The sequence below is a fragment of the Ranitomeya imitator genome, chromosome 3, assembly GCF_032444005.1.
Source record: "Ranitomeya imitator isolate aRanImi1 chromosome 3, aRanImi1.pri, whole genome shotgun sequence".
In the NCBI taxonomy this organism is placed as follows: Eukaryota; Metazoa; Chordata; class Amphibia; order Anura; family Dendrobatidae; genus Ranitomeya; species Ranitomeya imitator.
The window spans coordinates 486647074-486663879 of NC_091284.1; the positions used below are offsets into that span (position 1 = coordinate 486647074).

Sequence of the window (16806 nt, forward strand, 5' to 3'; positions counted from 1 at the left end):
CCGGGACCCCGCTGTGAATCGTACGTCGTAGCACATCGTTTGAAACTTTCTTTCGTCGTCTAGTGTCCCGCTGTGGCGGCATGATCGCATAGTGTAACAAAGGTGTGCACGATATTGTATACGATGTAAAGGGCGGAGGAGCTGGCTACGTAGGAGCGCTGAATTCTCCACCTCCCAAGTGCTGATTGGGCGGTACAATACTGTACGCTCATTCGACAAAGGACTATTGTTCCCAGCGGATAAAACCGGAGCTCTCGAGCGCGCTATTCATTTCTCTCTGTAGCACGTGCTGTAAACAGAACTCCTAAATTCGCTGGATTTCCTGGACTTTTCTTCTACTACTAGACTTTTACCGCAAAAGGTATGTATAACGCTTCAGCGTAGCATATGTTGCGCTTCAACGTGGATAAACGCTGTAGCGTGGTCGATTGTTCCTTTATGGAGAGTAGGGTAGGCCTGAGAACCTCAGGTACACAGCTGTAGCGTGGCCCAATTAATTCTTTTACAGATCGAGATGGTTGACTGCTCCATTTAATACCAGTAGTAAAATATATAGTTATTAGATCAATGGTCAGAACATTGTTTTGTAAGCACGTGTATTTATTGTACGTTTGATTTCTTTTTAGGAACTATGCTCACTTCTGATGAGAGTTCTGTTGTTGCTGCTGCCCTGGTGTTTCAGGCAGCACGTCTCCAAGAGGAGAGACGTCCTAAACGAAAACGTCGCATGTGGACCCGGAGCTGGCTGCAGAAAAGATCCTCATTGTCACATATGGGTCTCATAAGAGAGTTACGTGACAATAACCCTCATGATTTCAGAAACTACCTTCGGATGTCGGAGGAATCCTTCAAAATAATACTGTCTGCTGTTATGCCACTCATACAAAGGTGTGATACGCCGATGCGTGCAGCCGTGCCCGTGGATGAAAGGTTGGCGGTGACACTGCGGTTCCTGGCAACAGGAAGGTCTCTTCAGGATTTGCAGTTTTCCGCTGCTGTTTCCAGACCTTTCCTGAGCGTTGTGATTCCGGAGACATGCGAGGCCATTGTGCGCAGCTTAAGGCATTATATGGAGGTACTACTATATTTTATTGGCTGCTGTGTTATGTCGATATATTATACTAGCTATTTAACCCGTTCTACGCCCTGTTTACGCGCATTTCTATTGGTATATGTTCTACATCCTATCATGTGCTGCTCCCATCCTGCGTCCCCATTCAGACATGTGCTGCTGTGATCCTGCGCCTCCATTCTGACATGTGCTGCTACCATTTTGCGGCTCCATTCTGATATGTGCTGCTCCAACCCTGCGCCACCCTTCTTTTATTTGATGCTCCCAACCTAATTTTATTGATTATATAATTTAGATATATTGTTTAGCACCCCCTCTGAGTCACCGAAGCCATCTGATAAAATGGCTGCCTGCATACTCAGGGTTGTTGACTTTGTTATACTAATCCATACTGCGCCTCAATCACTGTAGGATGTCCACATGAGAGTGTATGTGCATAATATATTTGACCTAATTTGTACATGTTTCCTTCTCATCTTGCAGTTTCCCAAGACGGCGGATGAGTGGAAGAGGATTGCTTCCGATTTTGATGAGCTGTGGCAGTTTCCAAACTGCGGTGGTGCATTAGATGGAAAGCATGTGCGCATCACGCAACCAGCCAACTCTGGATCCTTCTTTTTCAACTACAAAGGATATTTCAGTGTGATCCTCATGGCCCTTGTCAATGCGAACTATGAGTTTGTCGATGTAGATGTTGGCATGAATGGTCGAGTCTCCGACGGTGGTGTTTTTGAACACACTTCATTTGGGGAAAGCTTGAGGAACAATGAACTGCTGTTGCCACTAAATGAAGACACAAAAGCAAACCTAAATTTTGTCTTCATCGCTGATGAAGCTTTCCCTCTTCATCCACATTTGCTGAAGCCATTTGCACAGAGAACACTCACACCGGAGCGCAGAATCTTTAATTACCGGTTGTCGAGGGCCCGTCGTGTGGTTGAAAATGCCTTTGGGATTATGGCAAATCGGTTTAGAGTGTTCCACACAGCTATCAACTTGAAGCTGCCGTCTATAGACTTTGTGGTTTTGGCATGCTGTGTGCTCCATAATTTCCTGAGACGTCATGATACGAGCTCCTATTCTCCTCCTTCGTTTATTGATGCAGTGGACGCAAGAACCGGAGATATTGTGCCCGGGGAATGGCGTACACAACCTGATAATTTTACAGCTCTTCAAGCACTTGGATCTGGCAGACAGGCAGACGATGCAAGGGACTGTCGCGAAAAATACTGTCAGTACTTTAATGGTTCTGGAGCTGTACCCTGGCAGGATCGCGCCGTATAAAAAAAAATTTTTTTTTGCTTTGCTGTCATATAAACCTCTCTAACTTAAAGTAAATGTGATGCCTATTAAATGGTGCTGTTAACCCTTATAGCTTGGTAAACATTAAAGAAAGAATGCGAAGATTTTTGTTTTTTTTTGTAACAATTTCTTGGTTTAAAATTATTTAACAACTAAATATAACATAACCAAAAAAAAAAAAATTATCTCCTTCCACGGCCCAAGAGGTGTCGCAGCGTCACGCCCTGCTGCTCTACTTGAGCCTGGAGGAGCGCTGCTGTCTGCTGCAGGAGCGCTGCTGTCCGCTCCAGGCGCAATTGTCTCGCCAGGAGCTCTCTTACGGTGGGCGGTTCTGTGGATAGAAGAGGTTGGAGAACCAACGTTGAGTCCGCTGAAAATACATCTCGACCTCTGTGGCAGGACCAAATTTTGTGTGTTGTAAATTTCTATTTGGTCTGGCACCACAGGGCGATGTTAATTTTATTAAATTTTACAGTTTTAGTTGTCTATTGTGACATCCAGCAGAAAACCACTCGTATTATGTTGATACTTATGGAGAAGGGACGCCGGTTCCTCATTGCCAGAACCAGAGGTGCTAATTTCCCATCCCAGCGATCTGGACACTGCTGCAGCACCGAAAAGGAAATAATAACAGATCTGGTTAACTATGGAACACGCCGTTGGGAAGCGCTCGCTGTTTTGGTCACTTACGTATGTTAGCTTCTGGAGAGAATGCCGGCGACCCGGGGGAGGAAGAGGAGTGTCGGAAGGGAGGTGTTGAGGGTGGTGTAGGGGTGCGAGGCCGTCTGCTGTCTGGTGGAGGCGTGGTAGGCCGCTGGGTCATTACTGCATCTGTAATGTATTCAAATATTACCGCTACCCTCTTATGTCCCTTATGCAGTTGAAAAACTGTAATCAATGATTGTTAACTTACGTGACGTCCCGGGCTCTGGGCTCCCGCTGGTGGTGGATGCTGTGGTGCTTCTGGCAATGGCAGGTACCTGTTGCCGCCGCTGTCTCTCTACACATAAAGTTAACAAACGCAATCTTTAAATACACATGTAGAGTGCTGCAGATCAAAGCTAACAATATACTGAAACATAAAATTTATATAACACTTCACAGGGGTGCGAGGGTGCATGGTCGCAACAGATGGTGGAGGCGTGTTAGGCCGCTGGGTCATTACTGCGTCTGTAATGTCTTCAAATATTTCAGCTACCCTGTTATGTCCCGTGTGATGTTAAAAAAAATGCAATCAATGATTGTGAACTTACGTGATGTCCCGGACTGTGGGCTCCCACTGGTGTCTGAAGATGTGGTACTGGTGGCAATGGTGGGTCTCACTTGCCGCCGCCGCTGTCTCTCTACACCTAAAGTAAAGAATCACAATGTTTACACACAAATGTTGAGTGCTGCAGATCAAAGCTTACAATATACTGAAACATAAAATAGAGATCACACTTTACAGGGGTGCGATACTCTGACATGTCTGTGGGCTCTGGTGTTCAATGGTCTTCCTGTCTTTGGAAAACGTATCATTTCATCAGTAGGCCACCCTCCTCCGATAATATTTTTGGTCAATTGAGAAACTAAAAATTACGGACATCTTAATAATTTCAAGATGGTGGTTGAGATTAGGGAACCCGACAAGTTTTCTCACGGACAACGCATATTCTGCTTGGAAAATAACTAAATTTTTAAAAAACGGGGCATGTGTTTTAATGCATTTGAGGTGAAGTTGGCAACCATGAGCGCAAGCCTCCCTCCCAATCCCCCCCCTCCTGACAGCGTGCATCTCCCAATCCCCCCATACTAGTACTTGCCTCGCCTTGCCTCCGCACGCAACTCAGCAAACATTTGTGGCGTTTTATAGCGGAGGTCAGCCCATTTTTTACGCAGCTGAAGCTGACTGCGGCAGACGCCAAACCTCCTCTCCATCATTCTGGTAATGTGGCCAAGCACTTCCCGCTTGTGGATGTGTGGGTGGGCAGGGCGGCTCTCCTGACCCTCATAATCCAGGGCATCCATCTGACTAATAAAAAAAAGGAGCTCTGGCTGCCCCAGCGGAGCAGAACGCATTCTCGCCGCCATTTTAGATGGAATGACCCTGAACAGCAACGCCCACAGGAGGAGCTTGACTACGCCGTCCTGCCGCCAGATCGGCTTCGCAATAGCGTTGCAGTTTATGGACAGCGTCACATTTGTGACGCATGAGCGGTACGGAATGAACGCACATAGTAAAAGCCATTCGAAGGATGGTTATATAACGCCGGAGCGTCACGTAATGTACGCTCGTGGTCTATGACGGCGTGATGACGTTACAGCGTTCCGGCGTGCCTGCGCTAGCTTGTTTTGGATCCCTGACATCCTGATAATGGCTGCCAGTCGCCGTGATCCTCCTATGGGCATCCCAGAGCTCAAGTTCCTTATTGGAACAATGGATCGGATGCAGTATGAAACAACAGGGCTGGTGCTGCACCGCAACCAGCACAAGGACGAAGTTGTCCGTGTGGTGTCTGAGGGCCTCAGGAAGCGGTTTGGGATAACTCGCAGTAAGGCCCAGATTGTGAAAAAATGGGGCGATCTGAAGTCCAAAAGCCCAGAGCGCCTGCAGGAGCTTCGCAAGGAGATTCGCAGAGGTCAGTACGCAGGTACCCAAAATTAGGGCACGCAGAAGGGTTAATTGGGTGATTCATGGGAATGGGGGGTACGCTGCATGGATTTGCATAGGCCTTTGGGCCAGTATGAACGTTGCAGAGCCACAAAGTGTCACAGCTATTGGGGCAGTTTGAACGTTGCAGAGCCACTATGTGTCACAGCTATGGGGCAGTTTGAACGTTGCAGAGCCACTATGTGTCACAGCTATGGGGCAGTTTGAACGTTGCAGAGCCACTATGTGTCACAGCTATGGGGCAGTTTGAACGTTGCAGAGCCACAAAGTGTCACAGCTATGGGGCAGTTTGAACGTTGCAGAACCACTATGTGTCACAGCTATGGGGCAGTTTGAACGGTGAAGAGCACTATGTGGCACAGCTTTCTGCTGACCAAACTTTTTTTTTTCCTTCACAGAGGCCAAGAGACAGCGCCGCCGCCACAAGGCATCCCACACGGCCTCTTCTGTCCCAGTGCCCTCCGGGTCAACAACAGATCCTAGTAGGTTCACACAATAATGTGATGAGGATTTGGTGGCAGGTCCCCTCGATCCCCCCCCCCCACCTGCAGTCACTGTTGCCATTTATGTTTAAAATTTTTTATTTTTTTCCCTTCACAGAGGCAAAAACACAGTGCAGCAGCCACGAGGCTTCCCACACGGCCTCTTCTGTCCCAGTGCCCTCCGGGTCAACAACAGATCCTAGTAGGTTAACACAATAATGTGATGAGGATTTGGTGGCAGGTCCCCTCGATCCCCCCCCCATCTGCAGTCACTGTTGCCATTTATGTTTAAAAATTGTTATTTTTTTCCCTTCACAGAGGCCAAGAGACAGCGCCGCCGCCACAAGGCATCCCACACGGCCTCTTCTGTCCCAGTGCCCTCCGGGTCAACAACAGATCCTAGTAGGTTCAGAAAATAATGTGATGAGGATTTGGTGGCAGGTCCCCTCGATCCCCCCCCCCCCCACCTGCAGTCACTGTTGCCATTTATGTTTAAAAAATTTTATTTTTTTCCCTTCACAGAGGCAAAAACACAGCGTTGCAGCCACGAGGCTTCCCACACGGCCTCTTCTGTCCCAGTGCCCTCCGGGTCAACAACAGATCCTAGTAGGTTCATACAATAATGTGATGAGGATTTGGTGGCAGGTCCCCTCGATCCCCCCCCCCCACCTGCAGTCACTGTTGCCATTTATGTTTAAAAATTGTTATTTTTTTCCCTTCACAGAGGCAAAAACACAGCGTCGCAGCCACGAGACTTCCCACACGGCCTCTTCTGTCCCAGTGCCCTCCGGGTCAACAACAGATCCTAGTAGGTTCATACAATAATGTGATGAGGATTTGGTGGCAGGTCCCCTCGATCCCCCCCCCCCCACCTGCAGTCACTGTTGCCATTTATGTTTAAAATTTTTTATTTTTTTCCCTTCACAGAGGCAAAAACACAGCGTCGCAGCCACGAGGCTTCCCACCCCGCCTCCGATGTCCGTGCGCCCTCAGGGTCAACGGCTCACACAATAATGTGATGAGGATTTGGTGGCAGGTCCCCTCTTCCCTCTTCTAAAAAATTATTTATTTATGAATGCTGACAGCACCTTTTTTTCCATTAAAAGAGGCAAAGAAACAGCGCCGCCACCCCGAGGCATCCCAGTCACCGCAGTACTGTCCCCCTGATGCTCTTCCGGGCTTCTCTCTTTCGGAGAATATGTCCCCAGACGAGGTCTTGCCACGTAAGTTTTCCCTACACGTTAAAGATTGTCACTCACTGCCTCTCTCTATGTAACCCTGTGCAGCAAGGGCCGTTTCAGAGCCTTCCGCCGCCTCAGATGTTTCATTCATCCTGTACGCTATTATGGGGATGTGATCACAGCCCACTATCAGGATAATACTGTGGTATTAATGTTAGGTTTTTATGCTTTGTCACCAACAGCAGCCGGCAGTGTGACCATCCTGGATGTAAAAGCCAGGATTGAAAGGCTGTGCGAGACTCTGGCACACATTCACAAGCAGCAGAATCTGGCAATCGTAGAGTTGCAGAAGATAAAGGACATGTGCCACCAGTTGTAGGGGGGACAATACTAAATAGTATTACTGGTTTTAAAAATGTTATGTTGTTAAATTTAAAAAAATTATTTAAACTAATATTCATTTTTTCTTTGTTTTAGTTAAGTTTACATTAGTTTGTTACGTTAATTTCTGCCCTCATACTGTGCTGTGGACCCATTTTGTCTCTGTGATCTGGAAGCCGGTATAGAAAGGCTAATCCACACTATGGCGCGTATTCAGGAGCAGCACAATGTGGCAATGGAGGAGCTGCAGAAGCTGCGGGACATGTGCCAGCAGTTGTAGGCGGGCCAATAATACATTTTTGGTTGTTACAATAAAAATATTTAGTTTAACTATCATTCCTTTTTTTTGTATTAGTTAACTGTACATGAATTTGGTACGTTAATTTGTGCCCTCATACAGTGCTGTGATCGAGACACACCAATCAAAAAGTAGTGATAGAATTTCTAACAAAAGCTTTTATTTGAAACATTATTTTAACAAGACAATAAAATAAAAAGGAATGTAAAAGAAGTTAGGAAATCACAAATTATGATACGACGATTGTTCCGGCTGATAACTTTGGTGCCTGATGGGCGAAGCCATATGTGAAGGTATTGGCGTGTAGGAGTTATTAGGGGGTGGCTGGCCGAAGTGGGAAACGTGAGCATTGTGTCGCATCGATGTCTGACACTGTGACCAACCATTGTAATTTGATGGCTCTGTCCGCTGTATTGGCCAGGAAAAGAGACCAAACAAGTGTTCTTGTCCAAATCGCCATCTGTACCCTTGTTTACTGCTTCCATAATCAGACGCTCTGCTAGTGTTCTTTGGTTCTCGTCCATTTTGGCCAGTTTGTCAACCACATAGTGTCCAAACCCCTGCAACGCAGGGCTAACATTGCTTGTCAACACCTTCTTTGCAAGGCTCAATAGTTCATGCGAGGCGTCTGAGGTGGCTTTCCGTTTTCTTGGACCTTGCCTCGATTGAGTCCTGGCAGGTGCAGCCTCCACTAAATCAGTTGTCGTGCAGTCCTGTGAACAGTCCAGTGTACTGTCCTGCGCACTGTCATCCTGGGGGGGAAAAAAAAAAAAGTTATGAACCCGGCAACAAAAAGTTGTACCACCATAACCGCATCCAAACTATATATTCGTAGTAGGTAAAAAAAGGTTATAATATATTTTAAGCTTAGTAATATTCTTTAACCCTCCCTTTTATTTAATACTTTGAACTACACTGTTCTGACTGCTAGGGGAACCTGATGAATATTTTATAGTCTAAATAGTCTCAACAAGAGTACATCGGCAGCTTGAAGCAATACTATTTTCTATATTGCTTAGATGGTATGGTTTAGATATATCGCCATTTCATACATATTAAGTTCCCCATATAATACTTGACTGCGACAGGGTTACTTATGTGTACATGTTTTTGTAATAACTTCAAACTGATGTGATAATCAGAAGTATAAAACATAAAATGCAGAGAAAATTTATGTAATTATAGGACACATTGGTGAACTTTCGTCCAAAGAGCTACTTACTTGTAGCCCTTGTGACTCCTGCTCGGCGTGGTTCTCCGAAACTATTTGTTCCACAGGTGCCAACAAGCGAAGACACGTGGAAGTCCGTGGCACCTCTTGGTCCCTCAGAAAATTAAGATGTTAAAAATACCAAAGTTTTGGCACATAAACATCTTCAGTGGAAGCTCCGGACCTTGTAGTCTGAAGAACCTTGTTCAGCTCCTTCCTCCACACCGTGCGGAGTGCCTGGATTTTCTTTTTAATAACCGCTTCGTTTGCTGCCTCTTCTGGTGCATGACGATTGTAAAGCTCAATGAGCTTTAAGTAACCCTCCCTCCTCTTTTCCCTGTTACAATAGTCTGGAGATTTGATTTTCCAGAGGCAGGGAAAAGACTGGTAAATCTCGATGAAATCCCTGATGAACTCCACATGATTTGACATCTGAAAAATAATTATAAAAAAAAATTACACGGTTGACAAAGAGTCCTTTAAACAATACTTGTGCCAGTGTGCCAAACGCTTAACAACAGCAGCCACACAAAGCGCTCATGCCTACCATCGCTTGTTCCATCTGCCACGCCATAGGCCACCATAACCCAAAACAGTGTACCGCCCGCTTCCCTACAGCAGCCACACAAAGAGCTCATGGTGACCATACATTGTACCATCTGCCACGCTGTAGCTCACCAGACCCAACCGGTCATAACCAGTCACAACAGCGTACCATCCGCATCGCTTCAGCGGCGGAACGAAGCGGTCATGCCGACCAAACTGCGTTCCATCTACCACGCTGTAGCCCACCAGTCACGACCAGTCACAAACAGTCACAACAGCGTACCATCCGCATCGCTTGTTCCATCTGCCACGCCATAGGCCACCATAACCCAAAACAGTGTACCGCCCGCTTCCCTACAGCAGCCACACAAAGCGCTCATGGTGACCATACATTGTACCATCTGCCACGCTCTAGCTCACCAGACACAACCGGTCATAACCAGTCACAACAGCGTACCATCCGCATCGCTTCAGCGGCGGAACGAAGCGGTCATGCCGACCAAACTGAGTTCCATCTACCACGCTGTAGCCCACCAGTCACGACCAGTCACAAACAGTCACAACAGCGTACCATCTGCCACATTGTAGCCCTCCAGTCACAACAGTGTACCATCCGCTTCGCTTCAGCGGTGGAATGAAGCACTCATGCCGACCATACAGCGTTCCATCCACCACGCCCAAGCGGTTTACATACCTCGAAGCAGCGGTGCAAAGCGTGGTATATTCAGCGCAGTACAAAATTCCGATGTCCAGGTCCACCAAGTGTCCAAGTACGAAGTGAAGAAAGGAAATTTTGAAAGCAGTGAGGTGGCATTTGGAACAATAGCGCTCAGGTGACAAATTTTCCAACCAATTGTGTGCACAGAACCTTTGGCCTATCAGCACACTAGCTAGTAGCACAACACGCCCCTAGTGAACAACGTCACGCACAGATTATGCAAAATTTGCTCTGAATCGTCTTGTGTGACACGACCGTACGACTGTCCCATACGACTTCTACATCGCAAATATGTCATGATTTTATCGCTTCAGCGCCGTGCATCGTGTAGTGTGACCGCAGTCTACGATGTTTGAAACGATAATTAAGCGACGATGCAACGTCACAAATCGTGCCGTCGTAGCGATCAAAATTGCACTGTGTGACGGTACCCTTAGCGATGCTCCCGGCAGCTCCCATTCCCAGTGATGCTTTGTGACAATGACCTGTGATCTGGGGTCATTGTCGCGAGGCATCACTGGGAACTGGAATTGCCGGGAGCATCACGAGGATCGGGAAGGCTGCGGGGGTCGCCAGAAGGTGAGAATATCACATTTTTTATTTTTTTTTCATTATTTTTAACACTAGATCTTTTTACTATTGATGCTGCATAGGCAGCATCAACAGTAAAAAGTTGGTCACACTTGTCAAACACTACAGTATGTTTGACAAGTGTGACCAACCTGTCAGTCAGTTTTCCAAGCGATGCTACAGATCGCTTGGAAAACGCTAGCATTCTGCGAGCTAATTACGCTTGGAAAACGCTAGCATTCTGCAAGCTAATTACGCTTGGAAAACGCTAGTGTTTAGTGGGAATACGCATGCCAATTCCACATGCGGTTTACCTGCGGTAGGGAGTTGCGGAATTGCCATGGAAATTTCCACGGCAATTCAGCAACATGTGCACATAGCCTTACAGTTGATAACCCATAGTTCCACTGCCTCACAGTAGATAATCTCCCTCTGTAGTGGGAAGAAACCTACTTTTCTCTAGCCATAGAGTATGGATACTCGCTCCATGGCTGTCTGGGTGTATAAATATCCCTGAGAAGATTGCCTTTTAGGATATCTATATGTGTGTAATATCAGTAAAACAGGAGCGATGATCCATGTTTCCCTTTCAGCGCTTCTAATGAGAAGCCCGACTTTGGTAATGGCAGGAGATATTACCTGCCAGGTGGCATATTCCTTAGTTTCAATAATATCCAACCTTTACTTGGGGTTTAGACATCTAAGGATTCGGAATAGACGTGATCTCCTGGGTGAGTAATGTGTGTACATCCCAATGCTCTGCCATTATCCATGCACTATTATTGGTTTGATCTTCCCGCAGTCCAGGGTCTCTGTGTTGCAGGTCTCCTTGTAGTATGGTAAGCTGATCTCTAACCAAGGTTTAACCTGAGCCCAGGAGGATCGATGAAGGAACAGTCCTGTGTTGTTATAAGCGTTACACTTTTTCACCAACTGAATATGCTGCTTCATTTTTTGAGTGAATATTTGTGGAAGGAGTACTGGGGAGTATACGTATATATTGCACTCCTCAACATTGAAACTGCAACACCAAGAAGGAAAAGTCATGGTATTATGGAAATCCCAGAATGTATATATCATATATGTCACAAGTCTGTTGTCGGGTGTCCCAGGACCAGGTGCTCATTCCCTCTCTTTAACGCTAGGGGGCACCCTAGCTCACTCTGTTCCCTGAGTTACCTCTAATGGTGAAGATGCTGGGACCATGTACCTTGCCCTAGCTCCTTGGGCCATGTACCCTGCCTTAGCTCCCGCCCTCAGTCTGTACTTTTCCCCCACCCAGGAAAGAGGGGAGTAGTAGTATACTGTAATACTCCAACCAGATTAACAAGGTAATATGAACAGGGGTAACGAAGCATACAAATATACCCAAGGAGCGAAGGATGGGGTAAAACCAAAGTAGGAGAAGAAAGTAAATTATCGCACAGTCAAAGCATAGCAACAGTCACAGATAAATGCACCAAACGCCTCCAATAACCACCAGCAACAACCTCCAGCCATGCAGCAAAAGCTACTCTGATAATAAATGCCAGCCAGGACTCAGTTTGTATAGGAGATAGGAGTGGCTAACAGTGCATAGCTGAGAACCTTAGCTCCAGGAGCTCTCAACAGAGCAGATTAACCTGTGCACTGCTCAAATAAATTTACACCATTTAATAAGAAGGTAATGTGCTTCTAATCCATGCAGATGTAGGAAATATCAGATGCTGTGGTCTTCTGGCTCCTCTCTGTTACAAAAAACCCGTGACAGTATATCTCTCTTTCCCCACTATTCCAGGCTCTGTTGCTGTGGTCTCAGTGTCTTAGTAACATCATCACACTCTCTGCCCTGAGACGTCAGAGAGTCATGGACACTGGAGCTGCAGAAGAACAGGGAGAGGTAAGTATTTCAGTTTAAAGCATGGGGAAGGGCCCTGTTGTGAGTTCTGTTTTTGGGCTCCCTCTGGTGGTTACTGATGGTACTGGGTGACTTGTGTTCTCTGCGGTCTCTGGTCTCCACCTGTTCCATCAGGTTATGGGAGTTTCCTATTTAACCTGGCTTTTTTGTCATTTCCTCGCCGGCTATCAATGTAATCAGCGTGTCTTTTCACCTCTGCTCCCTGCGTCTGTTATCTTCAGGACAAGCTAAGTTTTGATTTTCCTGTTCCACGTTTTGCTTAATTTTTGTCTTAGTCCAGCTTGCAGATATGTGATTCCTTGCTGCTGGTTGCTCTAGTGGGCTGAAATTACTCCTCATGTTCCATGAGTTGGCACATGAGTTCAAGTAATTTCAGGATGTTTTTTTTGAAGGGTTTTTCGCTGACCGCACAGTTCACTTTTGTATCCTCTGCTATCTAGCTTTAGCGGGCCTCATTTTTGCTGATTCTATTTTCATAACTACGTATGTGCTTTCCTCTCATTTCACCGTTATTACATGTGGGGGGCTGCTATTTCTGTGGGGTGTTTCTCTGGAGGCAAGTGAGGTCTGTGTTTCTTCTGATAGGGGAAGTTAATCCTTCGGCTGGCGCGAGACATCTAGGAATCATCGTAGGCACGTTCCCCGGCTACTGCTAGTTGTGTGTTTAGGTTCAGGATCGCGGTCAGCTCAGGTTCCATCACCCTAGAGCTTGTTTTGTTTTTGTGCTTGTCCTTTTGTGATCCCCTGCCATTGGGATCATGACAGTATAGCCGGCCTAAAGAAAAAAAATTGGTCATCGTTTTGGCTGAAGTAGGAGGAAAAGTAGTCTGAGGAAGTTTTTTTTTTTTTTTTCCCCTCCTCAGTGTTTGCTGCCTAGCCTTAATTGCAGCTTGGCTCCTTCTTTCCTCCTCTTAATCCTTGAATGGCTCTGACCTCAGCTGTTTATCATGGACGTCCAGAGTTTGGCTTCCAGCCTGAATAATCTTGCTGCTAAGGTTCAAAATATACAAGATTTTGTTGTACATACGCCTATGTCTAAACCTAGAATTCCTATCCCAGAGTTTTTTTCTGGAGATAGATCTAGTTTTCTGAATTTTAGGAACAATTGCAAGTTGTTTCTTTCCTTGAAATCTCGCTCCTCTGGAGACCCTGCTCAGCAGGTCAAGATTGTTATATCTTTCCTGCGGGGTGACCCTCAGAATTGGGCATTTGCATTGGCACCAGGGGATCCTGCGTTGCTCAATGTGGATGCGTTTTTTCTGGCATTGGGTTTGCTCTATGAGGAACCCAACCTAGAGATTCAGGCTGAAAAAGCTTTATTGGCTCTCTCTCAGGGGCAAGATGAAGCAGAAATATATTGTCAGAAATTTCGGAAATGGTCGGTGCTTACTCAGTGGAATGAGTGCGCTCTGGCTGCAAAATTCAGAGATGGCCTTTCTGAGGCCATTAAAGATGTTATGGTGGGGTTCCCGGCGCCTACAGGTCTGAATGAGTCCATGACTATGGCTATTCAGATTGATCGGCGTTTACGGGAGCGCAAACCTGTGCACCATTTGGCGGTGTCTTCTGAACAGGCACCTGAGATAATGCAATGTGATAGAATTCAGTCCAGAAGTGAACGGCAAAATTATAGGCGGAAAAATGGATTGTGTTTTTATTGTGGTGATTCAGCTCATGTTATATCAGCATGCTCTAAACACACAAAAAAGGTTGATAAGTCTGTTGCCATTGGTACTTTACAGTCTAAGTTCATTCTGTCTGTGACGCTGATTTGTTCATTATCATCCATTTCCGTCAATGCCTATGTGGATTCAGGCGCTGCCCTGAGTCTTATGGATTGGTCATTTGCCAATCGCTGTGGGTTTAGTCTGGAACCTCTGGAAGTTCCTATTCCTTTGAAAGGAATTGACTCTACACCTTTGGCTATGAATAAACCTCAGTACTGGACACAAGTGACCATGCATATGACTCCCGTTCATCAGGAGGTGATTCGCTTCCTGGTACTGTATAATTTACATGATGTCTTAGTGCTTGGTCTGCCATGGTTACAAACTCATAACCCAGTCCTGGACTGGAAAACAATGTCTGTGTTAAGCTGGGGATGTCAGGGGGTTCATGATGATGCATCTCCGATTTCTATCGCTTCATCTACTCCTTCTGAGGTTCCGGTATTTCTGTCTGATTATCGGGAGGTTTTTGAGGAGCCTAAGCTCAGTTCGCTTCCTCCTCACAGGGATTGCGATTGTGCTATAGATTTGATTCCTGGCAGTAAATTCCCTAAAGGTCGTTTGTTCAATCTTTCAGTGCCAGAGCATACTGCTATGCGGAATTATGTTAAGGAGTCCTTGGAAAAGGGACATATCCGTCCATCTTCGTCCCCTTTGGGAGCAGGTTTTTTTTTTGTGGCCAAAAAAGATGGTTCCTTGAGGCCTTGCATAGATTATCGTCTTTTGAATAAGATTACAGTCAAATATCAGTATCGTTTGCCATTGTTGACTGATTTGTTCGCTCGCATTAAGGGGGCTAAATGGTTCACTAAGATTGATCTTCGGGGTGCGTATAACCTTGTGCGGATAAGGCAGGGTGATGAGTGGAAAACCGCATTTAATACGCCTGAGGGCCATTTCGAGTATTTGGTGATGCCTTTTGGACTTTCTAATGCTCCTTCTGTCTTCCAGTCTTTTATGCACGATATTTTCCGTGAATATCTGGATAAATTTATTATCGTGTATTTGGATGATGTTTTGGTTTTTTCTGATGACTGGGAGTCTCATGTTCAGCAAGTCAGGAAGGTGTTTCAGGTTCTGCGGGCCAATTCTTTGTTTGTCAAAGGTTCTAAATGTCTCTTTGGAGTCCAGAAGATTTCTTTTTTGGGGTATATTTTTTCCCCTTCTACTATTGAGATGGATCCCGTCAAGGTTCAGGCTATTTGTGACTGGACGCAGCCTACATCTCTTAAGAGTCTACAGAAGTTCTTAGGCTTTGCTAATTTTTATCGTCGCTTCATAACTAATTTTTCTAGTGTTGTTAAGCCTTTGACGGATTTGACTAAAAAGGGTGCTGATGTTACTGATTGGTCTCCTGCGGCTGTGGAGGCCTTTCAGGAACTTAAGCGCCGGTTTTCTTCGGCTCCTGTGTTGCGTCAGCCAGATACGTCGCTTCCTTTTCAGGTTGAGGTTGATGCTTCCGAGATCGGAGCGGGGGCGGTTTTGTCACAGAGAAGCTCCGATGGCTCAGTGATGAAGCCATGTGCGTTCTTTTCTAGAAAATTTTCGCCCGCTGAACGGAATTATGATGTTGGTAATCGGGAGCTTTTGGCCATGAAGTGGGCATTTGAGGAGTGGCGTCATTGGCTTGAGGGTGCTAGTCTTCGTGTGGTGGTCTTGACTGATCACAAAAATCTGATGTACCTTGAGTCTGCCAAGCGTCTGAATCCTAGACAGGCTCGTTGGTCACTGTTTTTCTCCCGTTTCAATTTTGTGGTTTCGTACCTGCCAGGTTCAAAGAATGTGAAGGCGGATGCTCTTTCTAGGAGTTTTGTGCCTGACTCCCCTGGAAATTCGGAGCCCACTGGTATCCTTAGGGATGGGGTGATTTTGTCGGCTGTCTCCCCAGATTTGCGACGTGCTTTGCAGGAGTTTCAGGCGGATAAACCTGATCGTTGTCCGCCGGAAAGACTGTTTGTTCTGGATAATTGGACCAGTAGAGTCATCTCCAAGGTCCATTCTTCTGTGTTGGCAGGTCATCCTGGAATATTTGGTACTAGAGACTTGGTGGCCAGGTCTTTTTGGTGGCCTTCCTTGTCGAGGGATGTGCGTTCTTTCGTGCAGTCTTGTGGAGTTTGCGCTCGGGCTAAGCCTTGCTGTTCTCGGGCCAGTGGATTGTTGTCACCTTTGCCTATCCCGAAGAGACCTTGGACGCACATTTCCATGGACTTTATTTTGGATCTCCCTGTCTCTCAAAAAATGTCCGTCATATGGGTTGTGTGTGACTGCTTTTCTAAGATGGTTCATCTGGTACCCTTGCCTAAGTTACCTTCCTCCTCTGAGTTGGTCCCTCTGTTTTTTCAAAACGTGGTCCGTTTGCATGGCATTCCGGAGAACATCGTTTCTGACAGGGGATCCCAGTTTGTGTCTAGATTTTGGCGGACGTTCTGTGCTAAGATGGGCATTGATTTGTCCTTTTCGTCTGCATTCCATCCCCAGACGAATGGCCAGACGGAACGAACTAATCAGACTTTAGAAACTTATTTAAGGTGTTTTGTTTCTGCTGATCAAGATGACTGGGTTTCCTTTTTGCCGCTTGCCGAGTTTGCCCTTAATAATCGGGCTAGTTCTGCTACCTTGGTTTCTCCTTTCTTTTGTAATTCTGGGTTTCATCCTCGTTTTTCCTCTGGTCAGGTGGAGCCTTCTGATTGTCCTGGAGTGGACATGGTGGTGGATAGGTTGCATCGGATTTGGAGTCATGTGGTGGACAATTTGAAGTTGTCCCAGGAGAGG

At 46.2% G+C, this 16806-nt stretch overlaps 1 protein-coding gene across 1 annotated transcript; it reads left to right on the forward strand.

Moving 5' to 3' along the window:
• The first annotated feature begins 785 nt into the window (after window positions 1-785).
• LOC138672169 (uncharacterized) lies at window positions 786-2480 on the forward strand. The gene is made up of 2 exons (XM_069760184.1): window positions 786-1075; window positions 1556-2480. The coding sequence occupies exons 1-2, from the start codon at window positions 833-835 to the stop codon at window positions 2354-2356; spliced, it is 1044 nt and encodes a 347-aa protein (XP_069616285.1). The 5' UTR covers window positions 786-832; the 3' UTR covers window positions 2357-2480.
• Window positions 2481-16806: the final 14326 nt, after the last annotated feature.

What these genes read in the sequence shown, in the direction of transcription:
- LOC138672169 (XM_069760184.1), top strand. Translation starts at nt 833, where the DNA reads ATGTCGGAGGAATCCTTCAAAATAATACTGTCTGCTGTTATGCCACTC. An exon ending in GCTTAAGGCATTATATGGAG is followed by an intron (nt 1,076 to 1,555) that starts GTACTACTATAT and finishes CTCATCTTGCAG; the next exon opens with TTTCCCAAGACGGCGGATGA.